Source organism: Artemia franciscana, chromosome 4, assembly GCF_032884065.1.
Source record: "Artemia franciscana chromosome 4, ASM3288406v1, whole genome shotgun sequence".
Classification (NCBI taxonomy): domain Eukaryota; kingdom Metazoa; phylum Arthropoda; class Branchiopoda; order Anostraca; family Artemiidae; genus Artemia; species Artemia franciscana.
This window is the reverse complement of record NC_088866.1, coordinates 801,983-819,745: the sequence shown is the minus strand read 5'-3', so window position 1 is coordinate 819,745 and position 17,763 is coordinate 801,983. Positions and strand designations below refer to the sequence as shown.

Sequence of the window (17,763 nt, the reverse complement as noted above, 5' to 3'; positions counted from 1 at the left end):
CTGATTGGTCGCAATGCTTGGAGTCAGATGACATTGAATTTGTATCCAGGCTGTTTACTGAAACATTTCAGAATGCTTTAAATGAAAATTGCCCTCTTGTGAAGAAAAGGTTTTAAAAGTACCAGGTGCCTGTAAAGCCATGGATAACAAGAGGCTTGCTTAAGAGTATTGAGGGAAAAAATCGACTTTACGTTGAACACATAAATTCTCCCACATCAAATAATGAAACTATATTCAAATCTTATAAAAACCATCTTACAAGACTGATAAGGTGGGTGAAGAAGATTCATATTGAGAAACTATTTTTCGAAGCTGAAGGATCTCCAAAAAAGAACTGGACAATAGTTAACGAGTGTCTTAACAAAAGCTAAAGTCAAGGGCTTCTCGAATCAATGAATGTATCGGATGGATCAACAGTGAATGGTATGCAAAAGGTAGCCGAGGAAATGAACCAGTTCTTTGCTAGGATTGGAGAGGCCACCGTAAACAGTAATTTGAATGACTGCTTGGATGTGGAATCTGGATTTCGCGACTTTCTACCACATCCCGTCGATTCTTCCATATTTCTCTTTCCCGTGACTGAAGTGGAACTGAAGAACCTGGTAAAAATCATGAAGAACGGACATTCTGAAGGAACCGATTGCTCATCTACTTATCTACTGAAACAAACCATTGGATGCTATGCTCAAGTGCTAGTTCATCTGGTCAATCTATGCTTCAAACATGGATCTTTCTCTGAAGTGATGAAAACTGCGCGAGTTATTCCCCTACATAAAGGAGGAAACAAGCAAGATCCATCCAATTATCCACCTACTTCCATTTTGTCCGCTTTTAGCAAAGTTATTGAAAAGTTTATTTATAACAGGTTGAACAGTTTTTTGAAGAAAACAAATTTTTTACAGCCCATTTCAATTTGGATTTAGGTCTTCATACTCTACAGAACATGCAATATTAAAGCTAACCCAGTTTCTGAATGATGCCATGGATAAACATCTGCTACCTGCAACAATATTTGTTGACATAAAAAAAGCTTTCGACACTATTTCTCATAAAATTCTACTATCTAAGCTACATAATTGCGGTGTTAGAGGACAAGCGAGTCTCCTAATTGAATCTTACCTCAAAGACAGAAAACAAATATTGGATGAAAATGGCTAAATTTCAGATGAGGAAAATTTATCTAATGCTGTGGGGGTTCCTCAAGGGTCCATACTTGGACCACTGGTATTTTGTTCTCTATGTAAACGATATCCCTCTAAGCCTAACCTGCCATAGGACTGATATGGATCTCAGTTTACTGTTTGCTGATGATACAGCCAACTCTACCTGCGACATAGATCATCAATCTCTAAAATCAAATCTCGAATTATCACTGAGAAAGGTGCTTCACTAGTTCCATTGTAACAAATTAGTTGTCAACACTTCAAAGACTCTTTTTATGGTTTTTTCAAGATTTTCTACTGCAGTACCAGCGTTACAAGAGATTGAAGTCACATTTGGAGGTCGAATAATAAAAATAAATCGAGTGCAAACAACTCGGCGTCTTGGAGTCATTGTTGATCAGAATTTAAGCTGGAAAGCTCATATCGCTAGCCTAAGGCTTAAGTTAGGAAGGAACGTAGGTGTAATGCATCGTCTAAAATTCTTCCTTCCTTTTTATGCTTTAAAATAAATCTATTTTTCTCTTGTTCATGCGTATATTAATTATTGTTCCATTATTTATTTGAATACATTTCAGTCGCATATTTCTCCTATTGTGAAGTTACAAAATAAAGCAATGAGAATCCTTAAGATGTTATTTTATTCCCCAGTTTCTCTTCCTGGTAAATCGCCAACTAAGAGTCTTTACAGTTAAAATTAAATAAAAAAAAACAAGTTTTTAAAACTGAAAGTAAGGAGTGACATTAAAACTTAAAACGAACAGAAATTACTTCGTATATGAAAGGGGCTTCTTCCTCATCAACGCCCCGCTCTTTACGCTAAAGTTTGACTCTTTCTCTCAACTCTTCTTTTTAAAACAGTAAAAAACTTTAGCGTAAAGAGCGGGACGTTGATGAGGAAGCAGCCCCTTTCATATACGAGGTACTTTCTGTTCGTTTTAAGTTTTAATGTCGCTCCTTACTTTCAGTTGAAAAAACTTGTTTTTTTTATTAATTTCTGAATGTTTTGAATCAATACATGTTTTGATTTTGGCTCTCCGCAGAGGAATTTGCACATTTTTTTTTTTTTTTTTTTTGGCTAAATGGCTTTCTCATAATTTTGATCGAATGATTTTGAGAAAAAAGAGCGGGGAGGAAGCCTAGTTGCCCTTCAATATTTTGGTTAATTAAAAAGGCAACTAGAACTTTTAATTTTTTACGAATCTTTTTATTAGTAAAAGATATACGTAACTTATAAATTAGCTTACGTAAAGAATTTTTTATTCTCATGTTTTTATTACACATATGAGAGGGTTCGCCCCCTCGTCAGTACCTCTCTCTTTACACCAAATCTTAAATTTTGTCCCAATTCATTAAGAATGACCCCTGAATCACAAAAGCCGTAGAATAAATAGTTGACATTACAAAAATACTTTAGCGTAAAGAGCGAGGTATTAGGAGGAAGTGAGCCCCTCATATGGGTAATAATTTCTGTTCGTTTTAAGTTTTAATGCTGCTCCTTACTTTCAGCTGAAAAAACTTTTTCATATTTATTTCTTCATTGTTTTTTTAATAATGCTAGTAAATCCTGCGCTCCCTTCATGGAAATTTTCTTCCCCCATGACAAATTCCTCGATGGAAAGTTCCCCCAATATATCCCGCTCTTCTCAACCCCTCCCCCCAACCAAAAAATCCTCCCGAAAACGCCTGTACACTTCCCAATAACCATTACTATATGTAAGCACTGGTCAAAGTTTGTAACTTGTAGCCCCTCCCACGGGGACTGTGGGGGAGTAAGTCGTCTCCAAAGACATAGTTATTAGGTTTTTTTACTACGTTGAATAAAATGGTTATCTCAGAATTTTGATCCGTTGACTTTGGGAAAATAATTAGCGTGGGAGGGGTCCTAGGTGCCCTCCAATTTTTTTGGTCACTTAAAAAGGGCACTAGAACTTTTCATTTCCGTTAGAATGAGCCCTCTCGCAACATTCTAGGACAACTGGGTCGATACGATCACCCTTGGGGAAAAGAAAAAAAAAAAAAAAAAAAAAAAAAACAAATAAACACGCATCCGTGATCTGCCTTCTGGCAAAAAATACAAAATTCCACATTTTTATAGATAGAAGCTTGAAACTTCTACAGTAGGGTACCCTGATACGCTGAATCTGATGGTGTAATTTTCGTTAAGATTCTATTACTTTTAGGGGGTGTTTTCCCCTATTTTCTAAAATAACGCAAATTTTCTCAGTAACTTTTGATACGTAAGACTAAACTTGATGAAAGTTATATATTTAAAATCAGCATTAAAATGTGATTCTTTTGATGTAGCTATTGGTATCAAAATTCCATATTTTAGAGTTTTGGTTTCTATTGAGCCGGGTCGCTCCTTACTTCAGTTCGTTACCACGAACTGTTTGATTTTAATATCATTCCGGTTAGGCAAATTTTAGCTTTTCAATGTATACTTTTCCGCGTCCGTTATCTAAAGGACCTGCAACCAGATTGTTTTAAATAATTTTTTCCAGGCCCTCCCTCAGTCCGACAATATAATACTCGTTGTCCTTTAAGTAAGCCTCCTGTACCTTTATTTGTCTTCGAACGGTCTAGATTTTCGCCTAAAACTGTTATTACAAATTATTGGAACACATATGAATCTTTTTTTTTTGATCAGTCTATCGCTATTAACATTAAAAACTAAAATCAAAGCTCTGCTAATTAGTAAATGTTAATTTGTGAGAGGCTCCCAGCCCTTCTGCTATCGGATAAATATTGAGAATATTTTTAATAAATGTTTTTTTGGTGTTAGATAGAGTGAGAAGTGTGATGACATCCGTTTCTTCTGGGTTTGTTTGTTTTTACTGTTTGTATTGTCGCCCGGCTTTCGAGCCAGTCTTCCTGCCGGGGATGTTATCTGAATAGTTTGAATATGTATAGTTAAAGAATAATAAAGAACTTGAACTAGATGCAAAACAGGCTCCTTTTCTACAAAAAAAATTACCCATCTAAATTTTTCTCTAGATCCACCCCTGTGCTTTCTTAGTCATTCTTTGTTTTCACTTCTATCTCAAATTCCATTTTTTAGGTTCTAGTTTTAACGAGATGCAAAACAGGCTCCTTTTCTACAAAAAAAATTACGTGTGAAGGATAGGTTAATTCCTTTGTTTGGAGCCTTGGTCCTCACGGCTGTTCTTATTATTCCTTCTCAGAAGAACATGGTTGGGCCTTCCAGATTCTGAAAGGGCCTTCTAAGTAAAACAGCAATCTAAAACTTTTAATACGATGCATTGTGTGCTATTCGGGTGTTCGGGGGCAAAAACACCAATGGGGGCTGTTTGCAGTTCAGCCACACTTTGCAACCAAAAGAGCACTATTACTTCTTACATCAATTTCAATCAGCCCCCTTACAAGCATAAGACACTAATTGGATTGTAATTGGCTAGTCCTAACGTGTTGCCTAGTGAATTCTACCGCTCGCGAGCATCGTCTGGCCACTTTTAACGTTTTAAGAATATCAGTGGAGAGCGAAGCCAACTTTGCTAACCAGTTGGCGAATATTTACCTCTAGAGGGAGTACAACCGACCAGCGTAGACAACACGATACAATGGGACCGTATTTGGTGTAATTTAGGGGTCCTGGTACACAAAACATTTGGAAACATTTTGGCAGAATATATATTTTCCTGTATAGTTTGGTTTTATTTGCTCCTTTCTTACTTGAATATCTGTTTAAGTTTATTTTATCGATTTTTTTCTTGTTACAAAAAATTTTTCACCTACTATTTAGATAAATACAAATTAACCTCTTGGTGTACAATTTTAGCAAGAAAACTGGTAAATTTTATTTCAAAGTGTTGGCAACGCTGCAATCAAGAAGCTTGTCCTCGTCGAATCTTATTTAGATAAATCAGAATGAGAAAAAATAACTCACTTTAACAAGATATCTGCCACAGTGGCGCCAGAAACTTGAAAGGACTTTGCGAACCCAACTTACATGTTTTAGCAAAAAAAAATTATTTTAAAATTACAATAAAATTTCAATTTTAGCAAGAAAACTAGTAAATTTCATTTTAAAGCGTTGGCAACACTGCAATCTAGAGGCTTGTCCTCGTCGAGTATTAGATAAATCATAATAAGAAAAATTACTCACTTTAACAAGATATCTGCCACAGTGGTGCCAGAAACTTTAAAGGACTTCGCGAACACAATTTTCATGTTTTGCACTTACAATTTGCACTGAATTTATCATTTATCGTGAAAAAGGAAATTTTATTTTATTGACAACGATTATGTTTGAAGCAACATCTTTCTCGATAGGTTCACAATATGGATAAGAAAAATTGTATCTGGCCGAAAACCAGTATCGTCAAATTTGTGTTCTTGTATAGAGCCTGCTGCCGATTGCGAAATAAATGTGATAGCAGTATAGGCCTCAAAGTATAATCGTGCATAATGGTTCAAGAATATTTAAAGGAAACTCTGAAAAAAGATTTTTTTTTCTCTCCAAATACATTAATAGGCGGTTTTTTATATTTAAAACATAAATCCAATACAAAGATTAGCTCCCTCCTATTTAAGAGTTGAACACAATTAGGTGACATGAATATATATGATAAAGGGCAAATCTTTCATTTCAGACAATGAGAAATGTTTGAAGATACATATACTTTCAAAAGCCCCATCCTTTCGGCTTCACGTCCTTGAAGCCTATATCAATGGAAAAGGGTTTTTCTGATCGTTTTGAAACTTGTATCCGGAAGCCAAGAAACAAAATACGAACATTGTTCTACAAATGTTGGTTTGGCCAAAAATTGTTCCCGAAGAAAACCGAAAAGTACAAAAAACTTACTTTATGAATGGCGCAAAACTAATAGCTTTGTGTTCGTTGGCCAAAGGAATCCTAATGAAAAAAGAAAAACAAATAGAATGAGATTAAAGGTACTCTAAAAGGGTCTGAAGAATGATCGGAAGGGATATTAAGCTTAATCAAAAGACAATAAGCCCATCCATGTTTTCAAAATTATGTCTCGGCATATTTCAGGAATAGCTTTATGTATTAATTAAATAAAAAAAAAAATAATTTTAACTGAAAGTAAGGAGCGGTGTTAAAACTTAAAAGGAACAGAAATTACTCCGTAAATGAAAGGGACTGTTCCCTCCTCAACGCTCCGCTCTTTACGCTAAAGTTTTACTCTTTGTCTCAACTCTACTTTTTAAAACAGTAAAAAACTATTCAGGGATAGGTGAGAAGGACTTAGAAATAAATTAAATGATACTGCTTACAACCATGGTTTCAAACGGGTGAATCTGCAATATCTCAGGAATTGCAAGGTGTGTTAGGTTTAAAATTTCTGAGCATGTTGAATAATGAATCGAAAAGAACTATGTGCATCCCTGCCCTCACCACCGCTGCTATTCTGGGGAATGGCCCCTCTGGAAAACTTTCTGCGGGCAACCATTTCTATTTTCAAAGAAACAAAGAATTTTAGATTGTTCAAAGATGGCTAACTTTTGGATTTTTAATGAAGAGCAGTATTGTCAAGTTTAACTAATCAGGTTTGCTTATTTATTTCCACGGTTCGACATGACAACCCTGATAAAAATGCAGTAGTGCTATTAAAGCTTCATAATTTAGAAACCACCAAAAGAAACATCTTAAAAAGTCATGGTTTTCACGTACAAATAGACCTAAGATGGATCCAGGGTGAAAAAATATATTTTATTTTAACTTCCTTGGTACTTGAAATTTTTGAAGACACAGTTTTAAATAATTATCAAATGTGCTTGTCATCCAAACTATTTTTTTTTCCGAAAAAATCGAGATTATTCCTAGACTCAATAAATTGAAAGAGCTCCAAAAATGCATTATTTCTTCAGTGGTAAACCAAAAAGGTCCCAATATAAAAAAAAATTCAATTTTAGCCTTTAGGACTTCTACTCAAAAATACTTTTCATGTCTCAACCAAACTCGGTGGGGCAGACGAATAAGTATGGTTGTTTGATCTCCTAGCTTTTGAGACACAACCTAACCTCTTTTGAGGGGTGGATGGAAGAGAAATGAGTCCCAAAAGCATATATGTGGGACATTACCTGTAAAAAGTGTCATATCTCAACAGAGCTTGGTGGCAAGAAAAAGAGTGTCCTAGTTATGCCATGGGGTGCTCTGCACCAGACCTAAACCATGTGGTGAAAGGGAATGCTTCTCTAAGTTTTCAATTGGACATGTAGAAGAAGGTGATCTAGAAGGTAATCAAGTAATGCGAGTCTTACTCGCATTGTAATTTGGCAAAAGACGATGAAAGTGACTTGAGTGATATTTTAGGCTACAGATTCAAGGGATTCAAATGGGAGGGGGCCACACTTTCAAAAGTCACTCAAAATCATAATATCCAAAATAATTTTGAGACACTGGAAACTGCACCGGATATTCTATTTTACTCGTAACAAGGGGATATGGCATACTAGAGGGGGGAAAGGACACTAAAAAAGTTTTGGAAGGCGCTGTTGAAAATTTCCTTTACATTTGTTTCTTCTCTGGTGCCTTCTACAGAATTCTGTCCGATACACCCCTATCCTTTCGGCTTGAAAGGGTTTGATGATGCATAATTTCAGCTAGTATTTCGAGGAAAGAAAGAAAAAGTGAGCCAGTCCCCTACTCCCTCCTTGAAATGTTGCCTGTGGAATTGAGGATGCATATCCCCTGGCCCTTGCTTAAACACCGTCAACGAAAATTACTATAGCCTACTGGATAAAAAGTTATTGAATAGTTCATTGACTTAAATCAGTAAGTGCATCATTAGAGTAACGGTCCACTGTCACGGATATTTGATAAATTGATTCATGTATAAGCCTACAACTGCTTGCCCTACTTTGTTTTGAATCTCATTTGCGTAATTATAGAAACCTAGGCCTGTATATTCCCGTACACCAGGTATGCCTAAGTTAAAACCAGAATTGTAAGTTTTGGTCGGTCACCTAATTATAAATACATTTATAACTTACGAAATACATTTGAGCTAGGTTCTGTGGGGTCTCTAACTCCCAAAATATATGTAGAGTTGTGCCCGACCAATGACGAGTGATGTTTCCAGAGGGATAAGAGATTGTGCGTGAAATTGCTAGATAAACTTTTTCATCAAGCACCTCTATATTAAGCTAAAATTAATTTTAAAAAAAAAAAAAGTTTTTCCGAAGGTAGTAAAGAGAGAAGTTGAAACTTAACACGAACAAAAGTTATTATTTCCCAGCCTATCTAACATATATCAATAAAACTAGTGCAAATAAATCAACTGGCAGTATTCCCCTATGTTTGTAGGATTACTGAAAACACAAAAACCAATTATAAAAAACAAGAACACCAATTTAGAAGTCGAAAGTAAAAACGTAGCCTCACAACAACCAACTAATCTATAACCCTTTTAGTCTTCCAGGAATGTGATATCAGTAACTTTCAGTATACAATTAAAATTATCTTAAAAACTTAGGCATAATAACAATATGTTTAAATTCATTAAACAGCATACAAAATAATGGATTGGTTCATCACGTATCATCTTGGTTTTACCCAGTATTATTTGAAATGAAGAACATATCAACCGTAATATGTTCTCTGGAAATCCAGTTATTTCTCTCTAAAAAACGGAAAATTCCAAGTTGTGATACAAATTCTAAAGTAAGTCTATATCCTCAATACCAATAAGATCCCTTCACTTCGAATTTGTGTTCAAAAAATCTTGAAATGTCCTTTTCAGGTCCAAAACGATAGTCAATGAACGAACTGAGCTCATTCTGCAGAAGTGATGCCAAATTAAACGAAAACAAACATAAAACAACAATATAAAAATGCTTGCTTTTATTCTTTTAAAATATTCCATAATGGTTTACACTAACTGTACCAAAATCCCTATGTCAAACAGTTCGTGGTAATGGACTGTAGTAAAGAGCACCCCAGCTCAATAGTAACCGAAACTCTAAAAAATGGAATTTTGATACTAATAGTTACATCAAAAGAATTGCATTTTAATGCTGATTTTAAATATATAAGTTTCATCAACATTAGTTTTACCCATCAAAAGTTACGAGTCTGAGAAAATTTACCTCATTTTAGAAAATAGGGAGAAACACCCTCTCAAAGTCTTACGATCTTAACGAAAACCACACCATCAGATTAAGCGTATCAGAGAACCTTATTGTAGAAGTTTCAAGCCCCTATCTACAATAATGTGGAATTTCGCATTTTTTTTTCCAGAAGACAAATCACGGATGCGTATTTATTTGTTTTTTGTTGTTGTTTTCTTTCCAAGGGTGATCGTATCGACTCAGTGGTCATATAATGACACGAAAGAGCTCATTCTAACGGAAATTAAAAGATCTAGTGTCCTTTTTAAGTGACCCAAAAATTGGAGGGCACCTAGGCCACCTCCCACGCTCATTTTTCCCCAATGTCACCGGATCAAAATTCTGAGATAGCCATTTTATTCACCATAGTCAAAAAACCTAATACCTTTGTCTTTGGGGACGACTTACTCCCCCACGGTCTCCGTGGGAGGGGCTGCTCCCAAAGCAGCCCAAACCTGCGAAGTCAAACTTTGACCTGTGTTTACATAAAGTAATGGTTACTGGGAAGTGTACAGACGTTTTCAGGGGAATTTTTTGGTTTGGGGGGAGAGTTGGGGGTTTACGTGGGAGGATCTTTCCATGGATGGACTTCTCATGGGGGAAGAGACTTTCAATGGAGGGGGCAGGATTTTCTAACATTATTTAAAAAAGCAATGAAAAAATAAATATGACCAGTTTTTTTCTACTGAAAGTGAGGAGCAGCATTAAAACTTAAAACGAACAAAAATTATTACGCATATGAGGGGTTTACCTCCTCGTATTCTTTACGCTAAAGTATTTTTAGCAATTTCAACTATTTATTCTACGGCCTTTGTGATTCAGAGGTCATTCTTAAGGAATTGGGACAAAATTTAAACTTTAGTGTAAAGAGCGAGGCATCGACGAGGGGTGAGCCCCCTCATATACGCAATAAAAACATACGAATATAGAAGTTCGCTACGTAAGTTAATTTGTAAGTAACGTATATTTTTTACTTATGAAAACGTTCGTAAAAAATTAAAAGTTATTATTGCCTTTTTAAGTAATCAAAAATTGGTGGGCAACTAGGCCTCCTCCCTCGCTCCTTTTTTCTCAAAATCTTCCGTCTAAAACTACGAAAAAGCCATTTAGCCCAGAAAAAAATAATATGCGAATTTTGTTTTAATTATTTATGTGAGGAAAGCCAAGATCAAAGCATGCATTAATTCAAAAACGTCCAGAAATTAAACAAAAAAAAACAAGTTTTTTTAAATGAAAGTAAGGAGCGACATTAAAGCTTGAAACGAACAGAAATTATTCCGTATATGAAAGGGGCTTTTCCTCCTCAACGCCCCGCTCTTTTCGCTAAAGTTTTTTACTGTTTTAAAATGAGTTAAGAGAAAGAGTCAAAAGTTAAAGAGAAAGAGTTAAAAAAGTTTTTTTAACGGAAAGTAAGGAGCGGCATTAAAACTTAAAGCGAACAGAAACTACTTCGTTTATGAAAGGGGCTGCTTCCTCCTCAACGCCCCGCTCTTTACGCTAAAGTTTGACTCTTCCTCTCAACTTTAACGTAAAGCGTAACCTTAGCGTAAAGAGCGGGGCGTTGAGGAAGAAGCAGCCCCTTTCATAAACGAAGTAATTTCTGTTCGTTTTAAGTTTTAATGTCGCTCCTTACTTTCATTTAAAAAAAACTTGTTCTTTTTTGTTTAATTTTCAGTAAAGCGCTAGTTTTCTGTAATCCTGCCAACATTCGGAAATATCAAGAGTTGATTTACTTGCACTATTTTTATTGATGTATGTTAGCTAGGCTGGGAAGTAATAATTATTGTTCGTTTTAAGTTTCAAATTCGCTCTTTACTTCCCTTGGATAAACTTTTTTTTTAAATTAATCTTTGCTCGTTTTTGATTAAAATTTTATCGACAATACTCTTACTAATGATAAACAATTAAGTGGAAAATTAAATGTAATTGAACAGAATTAAAATTTTAATTTAACTACTGATGTATTTGTTTTCTCACAAATTTCCTTGACTCCTTATGACTTAGACACTTAGATATTCACCAGCGTCTAGTTTAAATCAGAAGTTCACACTGATCACACAGATCACACTGAATTATTTTTGTATAGCTCAAAAACGATAAAATGAATTTCCACATTGAAATCAGGAAGAACACGCAAGGAGAAAGTATTTTATGAATACAGCCAAGTGTTTTCTTACAAAAGTGATCTTTCAGTATGGAGAGAAACGCATAAAACTTTCTCAGCCTCTTATGATATTAAAAACTGTTAACTGAGTTAAGCGGATCTCACACTGCTTTCATAATTAGCTTTATTTAATGGTTAAGCTACGTTACATTAATTATTAATTTTAGATATTACATAACCGTATTCAGCACTACTATCATCAGAGTCACCCATTGAAATATTCGGATTACTTGCAAATCACTGGCTTACTTGCCCCACTCAAAGATAGGTTATTATTTATTCTCATTACATTCATTCAGCCAGTGCGGATCATTTCATAATCGTGCTTATTGAGAACTTCTCTGTGGAAATACCTTTTCCGCTTAATTGTTTTTGGACTGATGCCGAGTCGTCAGTGAAATTTGCTTATCATGGCCAATTGGAATATCAGTACCCTTTATTACTGCCCAGTTTTGAACTTTGCTCAGCACAATCTCGATGAGGGGCTAGACCATAAGTCGATTGTGAAATACGCTAGTGATTTTTTCCCGTATGAAGACGTTCTTGGCGCTAAGAAACTTTTATATAGCAATTGCTTCCGAGATGAGCCTTTACCTCGTCGTTCGGGACCCAGTGCTAAGAATAGTTCATTGTCGGACATCATTGCTACTCTTTCTCGCTGCTCTGCAGAAAATACTGATATTCCAGAGTTCGTGATCAAATCCCCCTCTGAAGTCCCCAGCATTCCAACGTTAGCTTATTCTATCCTTACTGCCAAAGTCAACCAGTGCCTTGATCAGCTAAAATCGCCTGTTCTCCTCAATATTCCAGCAACGTCTATAAGTAGTTCTTTGGTCTAAGATAGTAAGGATACCAATCCTTAAAAAGTAAGGATCGCAAACCCTCGTACGCTTTTGTTCTTAAATATCCTCCTCCAGAACTAAGAGACCCCGTCTTTCGCAAGGAAAAGCTTGATTCTTTCGCCGGACATGACGGAATTATGTCGGTAAAGTACGACCCGGTAAGGAAAATATGGGTTGTTGTCACGCAGGATAAAGTTTCCGCTTATTCTCTTACTGCATCTGCTGTTGCGAACTATCCACATATTCTTGCTGAAGTGATCGATCACAAACCTCTTGGGGTCATTAGGAGACTTCCCGATAGTGTTTCTAGCAGTATACTCATCTCCACTATTCTTGGTCTTGTTGAGGCCATCCAGATCGGCTCTCCTCATACATTCCGTTTAGAGTTCCTTGATTCCACTGCACTAAAATCTGCCATCGCTACAGGTCTGCGCTTGGATTACGAGTCTTTTAAAATATCGGAATACAAGGAACTGCCCAGACGGTGTCACAGATGCCAAAGTATCCATCATTCGTTAGCTCACTGCCCATGTGCTTCGGATGAGATGAAGTGCTCTAAATTTTGTGGATGCCTTTCCAATACTAAAGACAATCCTTGCTTAGAGGCTCCGAAATGTGTCAACTGTGGCGAAGCTCATGTTTCCTATAGTATGAACTGCCCAGTGATCAAACGCGCTCTGAACTCTGCTCCTAAATGAACCAAGCCACTATTTTAAGTTTTGCTTCTCTCAATATTAACGGCACAAAAGACAAAGACTTGTTAATTAATGAATTATTAGTCCATGACATAGTGTTCTTGCAAGAACATCTTTTGACCAAATCAAACGTTTCTAGCCTAAAGCGATCTTCTGTCCACCATTTGTTCGCAAGAGGTCAAGAAAACTAAAGGCCGCCCTTCCGGTGGTCTAGCAATTTTCTGCCGTTCCCCATCAAAGCCCCGTTATGATGCTAAATGTAGTTTATCTAAGTAAACTACATCCGTTATGATGTAAGATATTATGATGATAACATCTTAGCGATTCAATGTGACATTACCGCCTTTATAAACGTTTACTTACCTTGCGATCTACGTTCTATAGCATCGTTCACATCTTTCCCTAAATGTTGCTCCATTTTAAAGTATCTACTCGAAAGACTACATTTGAAAGACCTAAATTGGGTTTTAGCTGGTGACCTTAACTGTGACATTCTTGGTAACTCCGAAAGGTCAATCCTCTTGCTAGAATCACTTCCTAGCAGATATCACGTCGTGGATAAGAGCCTCCTATTCACGTATATTCATGACAGAAGCTGTCCAAAATCAAACCTGGATCACGTGATCACTTCCAGTTCCAGCTTATTATCATCGATTGTCAGGGTGGACAAAGAGAAGATTGATGACGATCACCTTATTCTTAGCTGTATTCTGTCCTGTGAGCTATCTGACAAAACACTTTCGGCTCAGCCAAAGTGGTATACGAGGTTAAACTGGGATCGTGCTGATGTCCCCCTATGCCTTGCTACGCTAGCTGCTTTACTGTCGACCATAAAAGTGCCATATCACCTGCTGCAAACTTCAGTTTCCTCGCCTTTAAGTGGAGTTGACCTAAATTGCTATTATTATCAAATTGTTCATTGCCTTAAATCAGCTTCCAAAGCTGCAGTGGCTTTGGATAAAGTTCGGATTGGTACAAGAAAGCCTAATTAGAACGTTGATCCTGAAGTAAAACGTGCTAAGCTAAATGCCAATTTTGGCTACGTAGGTGGATATCATGTGACCGACCATCGTCCAGAGCTGTTTTCTCTGTGAAACAAAAGTGTAAACTTGAATATAAGGCCAGTTTGAAGAGAGCACACTTGAATGCATGGCCAGGCCCCACCGATAAGGCCTCCTGGAATAAGGTTATTAATAGTGAGAAATGTTCCCCATCTACCCTTCCTTGTATCCAGCTAGCTAAATTTGGTGATCATTATAAGCGTGTGTTTAGTGTATTTAATAGTTTTCTTCAGTTTTTTTATTATTATAAGTTGCTTAAACCGCTATTACCCTACCGTCTCCTGCAGGCTCACGTCAAGCCTGTAGCAATATTTGAAATTTGTCGGGCTTTAAGAAAATTTAAGCGTTCAAATAGCCTTGATGGTGACGGCCTTTCTTACCAATTTTTTGCTTATGATCGTCCTGCTCTACTTAACCATCTACAAATATTTTTCCAGTCTTGCTTAGCACAGTCGCTTATTCCTGATAGTTTCCTTTGTGGCCGTTTAACGTCTATTCAAAAGCGAGGCAAGGACCCCACGTCATAGTACATTATCGTCCCATTACAGTATCGTGTTTTTTAAGTAAGTTGCTTGAACATTTATTACTACCAGAAGTTGAGTTGAACTGTGATTTTACGCCTTTTCAGTTTGGTTTTTGGAAAAGTTTCGGTTGCTCCCATGCAAATCATGTTTAGAACCAACTCATGAAAGATGCCGTAAAAACTAAAATTTCTTTATACTGTCTTTCGACAATATTGTGCACTCTCAAGCTCTACTTTCCCTTGCGTCTTCAGGTGTTAATCCTTCTGTACTGTGTTTATTGTCTTCTTAGCACTCAAAGTCTAAAATTCAAGTTACCTGGAATGGTCAAATATCTGACCCGGTAAAAATTAATAAGAGAGTTCGGCAAAGTTCCGTGTTGTCTCCTAGTATAAATAAATGTGTGCTCGCATCGTGCCTGCGTCTCCTTAAAAGTTCTGTTTTTTACGATAATATCGGTTTTTCTTCTGTTGCATATGCAGATGACGTTCTACTTGTTGCCCAGACTCACAGTGGATTGCTTTCCAGTTTTACTATTTTGAACAAAGAACTATCTAAGATTGGACTTTCAGTTAATGCGTCTAAATGCGAGTTTATTTGTTTTAATAGCCCTTAAGCGGTCACCCCATTCGTTGCTGGGACTGCAGGTCTGCCACATTCTTCTTTACTTAGTTGTCTTTGTCTGTGTTTCGGCCCAATACTTTCCACTACCTGTTCATCCCTAGTGAATCAAGCCGTGAAAAACCTATGCGTCGCTTACGGAAAAGCATCCTCAAACAAAAGCCGTTACTACCGAAACGGTGTGTGCATGATTTGTAACGCTTATTGCGCCCCTGTGCTTTTGTTTTTATCAGGCATGGATCATCTGTTTCAAACAATTTATGGTAACGAACTGTAGTAAGGAGCGACCTGGCTCAATAGTAAACGAAACTCTAAAAAATGGAATTTGGATGCTAAAATATACATCAAAAGAATCAGATTTTCATGCTGATTTTAAATATACAAGTTTCATCAAACTTAGTCTTTGTCATCAAAAGTTACGAGCCTGGAAAAATTTACCTTATTTTACATGAAAATAGGGGAAAACACCCCATAAATGTCACAGAATCTTAACGAAAATCACACCATCGCATTCGGCGTATCAGAGAACCTTTTAGCACAATTTTCAAGTTCCTATCTACAAAAATGTGGAATTTCGTATTTTTTGCCAGAAGACAAATCACGGGTGCGTGTTTATTTGTTTGTTTTTTTTTTCTTTTCCCCAGCGGTCATCGTATCGACCAAGTGGTCCTAAATGTTGCAAGAGGGCTCATTCTAACGGAAATGAAAAGTTCTAGTGCCCTTTTTAAGTGATCAAAAATTTGGAGGGCCCCTAGGCCCCCTCCCACGCTCATTTTTCTCCAAAGTAAACAGATCAAACTCTTGAGATAGCCGTTTTGTTCCGCATAGTCAAAAACCGTAATAACTATGTTTTTGGGAATGATTTACTCCCCCACAGTCCCTGGGGGAGGGGCTGCAAGTTACAAACTTCGACCAGTGTTTACATATAATAATGGTTATTGGGAAGTGTACAGTCGTTTTCATGGGATTTCTTTTCGGTTTTGGGGGTGGGGTTGAGGGGAGGGCTAAGTGGGAGGATCTTTCCTTGGAGAAATATGTTATGGGGGAACAGAAATTCAATGAAAAGGGCGCAGGAATTTCTAAAATTACTATAAAAAAACAATGGAAAAATAAACATGGAAATGTTTTTTCGATTGAAAGTAAAGAGTAGCATTGAAACTTAAAACGACCAGAGATTATTACGCATATGAGGGGTTCTAAAAATAGTTCAGCATAAAGAGCGAGGTATTTAGGAGGAGATAAATACCTCGCTCTTTATGCTATAGTATTTTTAGTAATTTCAACTATTTATTCTACGGCCCTTCTGATTCAGGGGTCATTCTTAAAGAATTGGGACAAAACTTACTATTTAGTGTAAAGAATGAGGTATTAACGAGGGTACAAACCCCCTCATATAAATAATAAAAATTAAAGAATATAAAAGTTTGTTAAGTAAGTTAATTCTTAAGTTACGTATATTTTTTACTAATAAAAAAATTCGTTAAAAATTAAAATTTATAGTTGCCATTTTATGTAACCGAAAAATTGCTGGCAACTAGACCTCCTTCCCAATCCCTTATTTCTCAAAATCGTCTGATCAAAACTAAGAGAAAGCCATTTTAGCCAAAAAAGGAATTAATATGCAAATTTCATTTTAATAATTTGTGTGTGGTGAGCCAAAATCAAACATGCATTAATTCAAAAACGTTCAGAAATTACATAAAAAAAACAAGTTTTTTTAACTGAAAGTAAGGAGCGACATTAAAACTTAAAACGAACAGAAATTACTCCGTATATGAAATGGGTTGTCCCCTCCGCAATCCCTCGCTCTTTACGCTAAAGTTTGACTCTTTGCCACAATTCTGCTTTTTAAAACAATTAAAAGCTGTGTCCCGGGACACCGGGACACAGGGAATAATAATGACGACTGGGACACTCAAAGAGAAATTACAGACTGGGACACCGGGACACAAATAACGAAGGGGCCACAGGGACACAGGGAATATAAATGACGACCGGGACACTCAAAGAGAAATTACAGACTAGGACACCAGGACACAAATAAGGACCGGGACACCCAATCCCTTATTTCTCAAAATTGTCTGATCAAAACTAAGAGAAAGCCATTTAGCCAAAAAAGAAATTAATATGCAAATTTCATTTTAATAATTTGTGTGTGGAGAGCCAAAATCAAACATGCGGATGTTTTAGTTGTGTCCCGGGAAACCGGGACACAGGGAACATAAATGACGACTGGGACACTCAAAGTGAAATTACAGACTGGGCCACCGGGACACAAATAAGGACCGGGACACAGGGAATATAAATGACGACCAGTACACAGGGACATAACTACAACGGGGACGCCTGGGGGCGCATGGGGGATATATAGATGACGACCGGGACACAGGAAATGTTTGATTAGCAATCATAGTCAACAAAGCTGAAGGGCCATCATTAGAATAATGAGGTATAAATCTGAATACGGATTGTTTTTCCCATGGACAACTGGGACACAACGGGGACACAAATGACGACCGAGACACACGAATATAAATGACGACCGGGACACTCAAAGAGAAATTACAGACCGGGACACCGGGACACAAATGACGACCGGGACACA

At 36.8% G+C, this 17,763-nt stretch overlaps 2 protein-coding genes across 3 annotated transcripts in view; one reads left to right on the top strand and one right to left on the bottom strand.

Annotated features, from left to right (window-relative positions):
* The window catches only part of LOC136025825 (galactosylceramide sulfotransferase-like), a 47,739-nt gene extending 42,288 nt beyond the window's left edge, over window positions 1–5,451 (bottom strand). For both annotated transcript variants that reach the window (XM_065701820.1, XM_065701819.1), the window contains exon 1: window positions 5,287–5,451. In XM_065701820.1, coding sequence (XP_065557892.1) covers window positions 5,287–5,351 — 65 coding nt within the window. In that variant the 5' untranslated portion in view covers window positions 5,352–5,451. The remainder of the gene's footprint in view (window positions 1–5,286) is intronic.
* Window positions 1–17,763, top strand: part of LOC136025823 (uncharacterized) — a 94,293-nt gene that overhangs the window by 2,047 nt on the left and 74,483 nt on the right. The gene's annotated exons all lie outside the window — the stretch shown is intronic.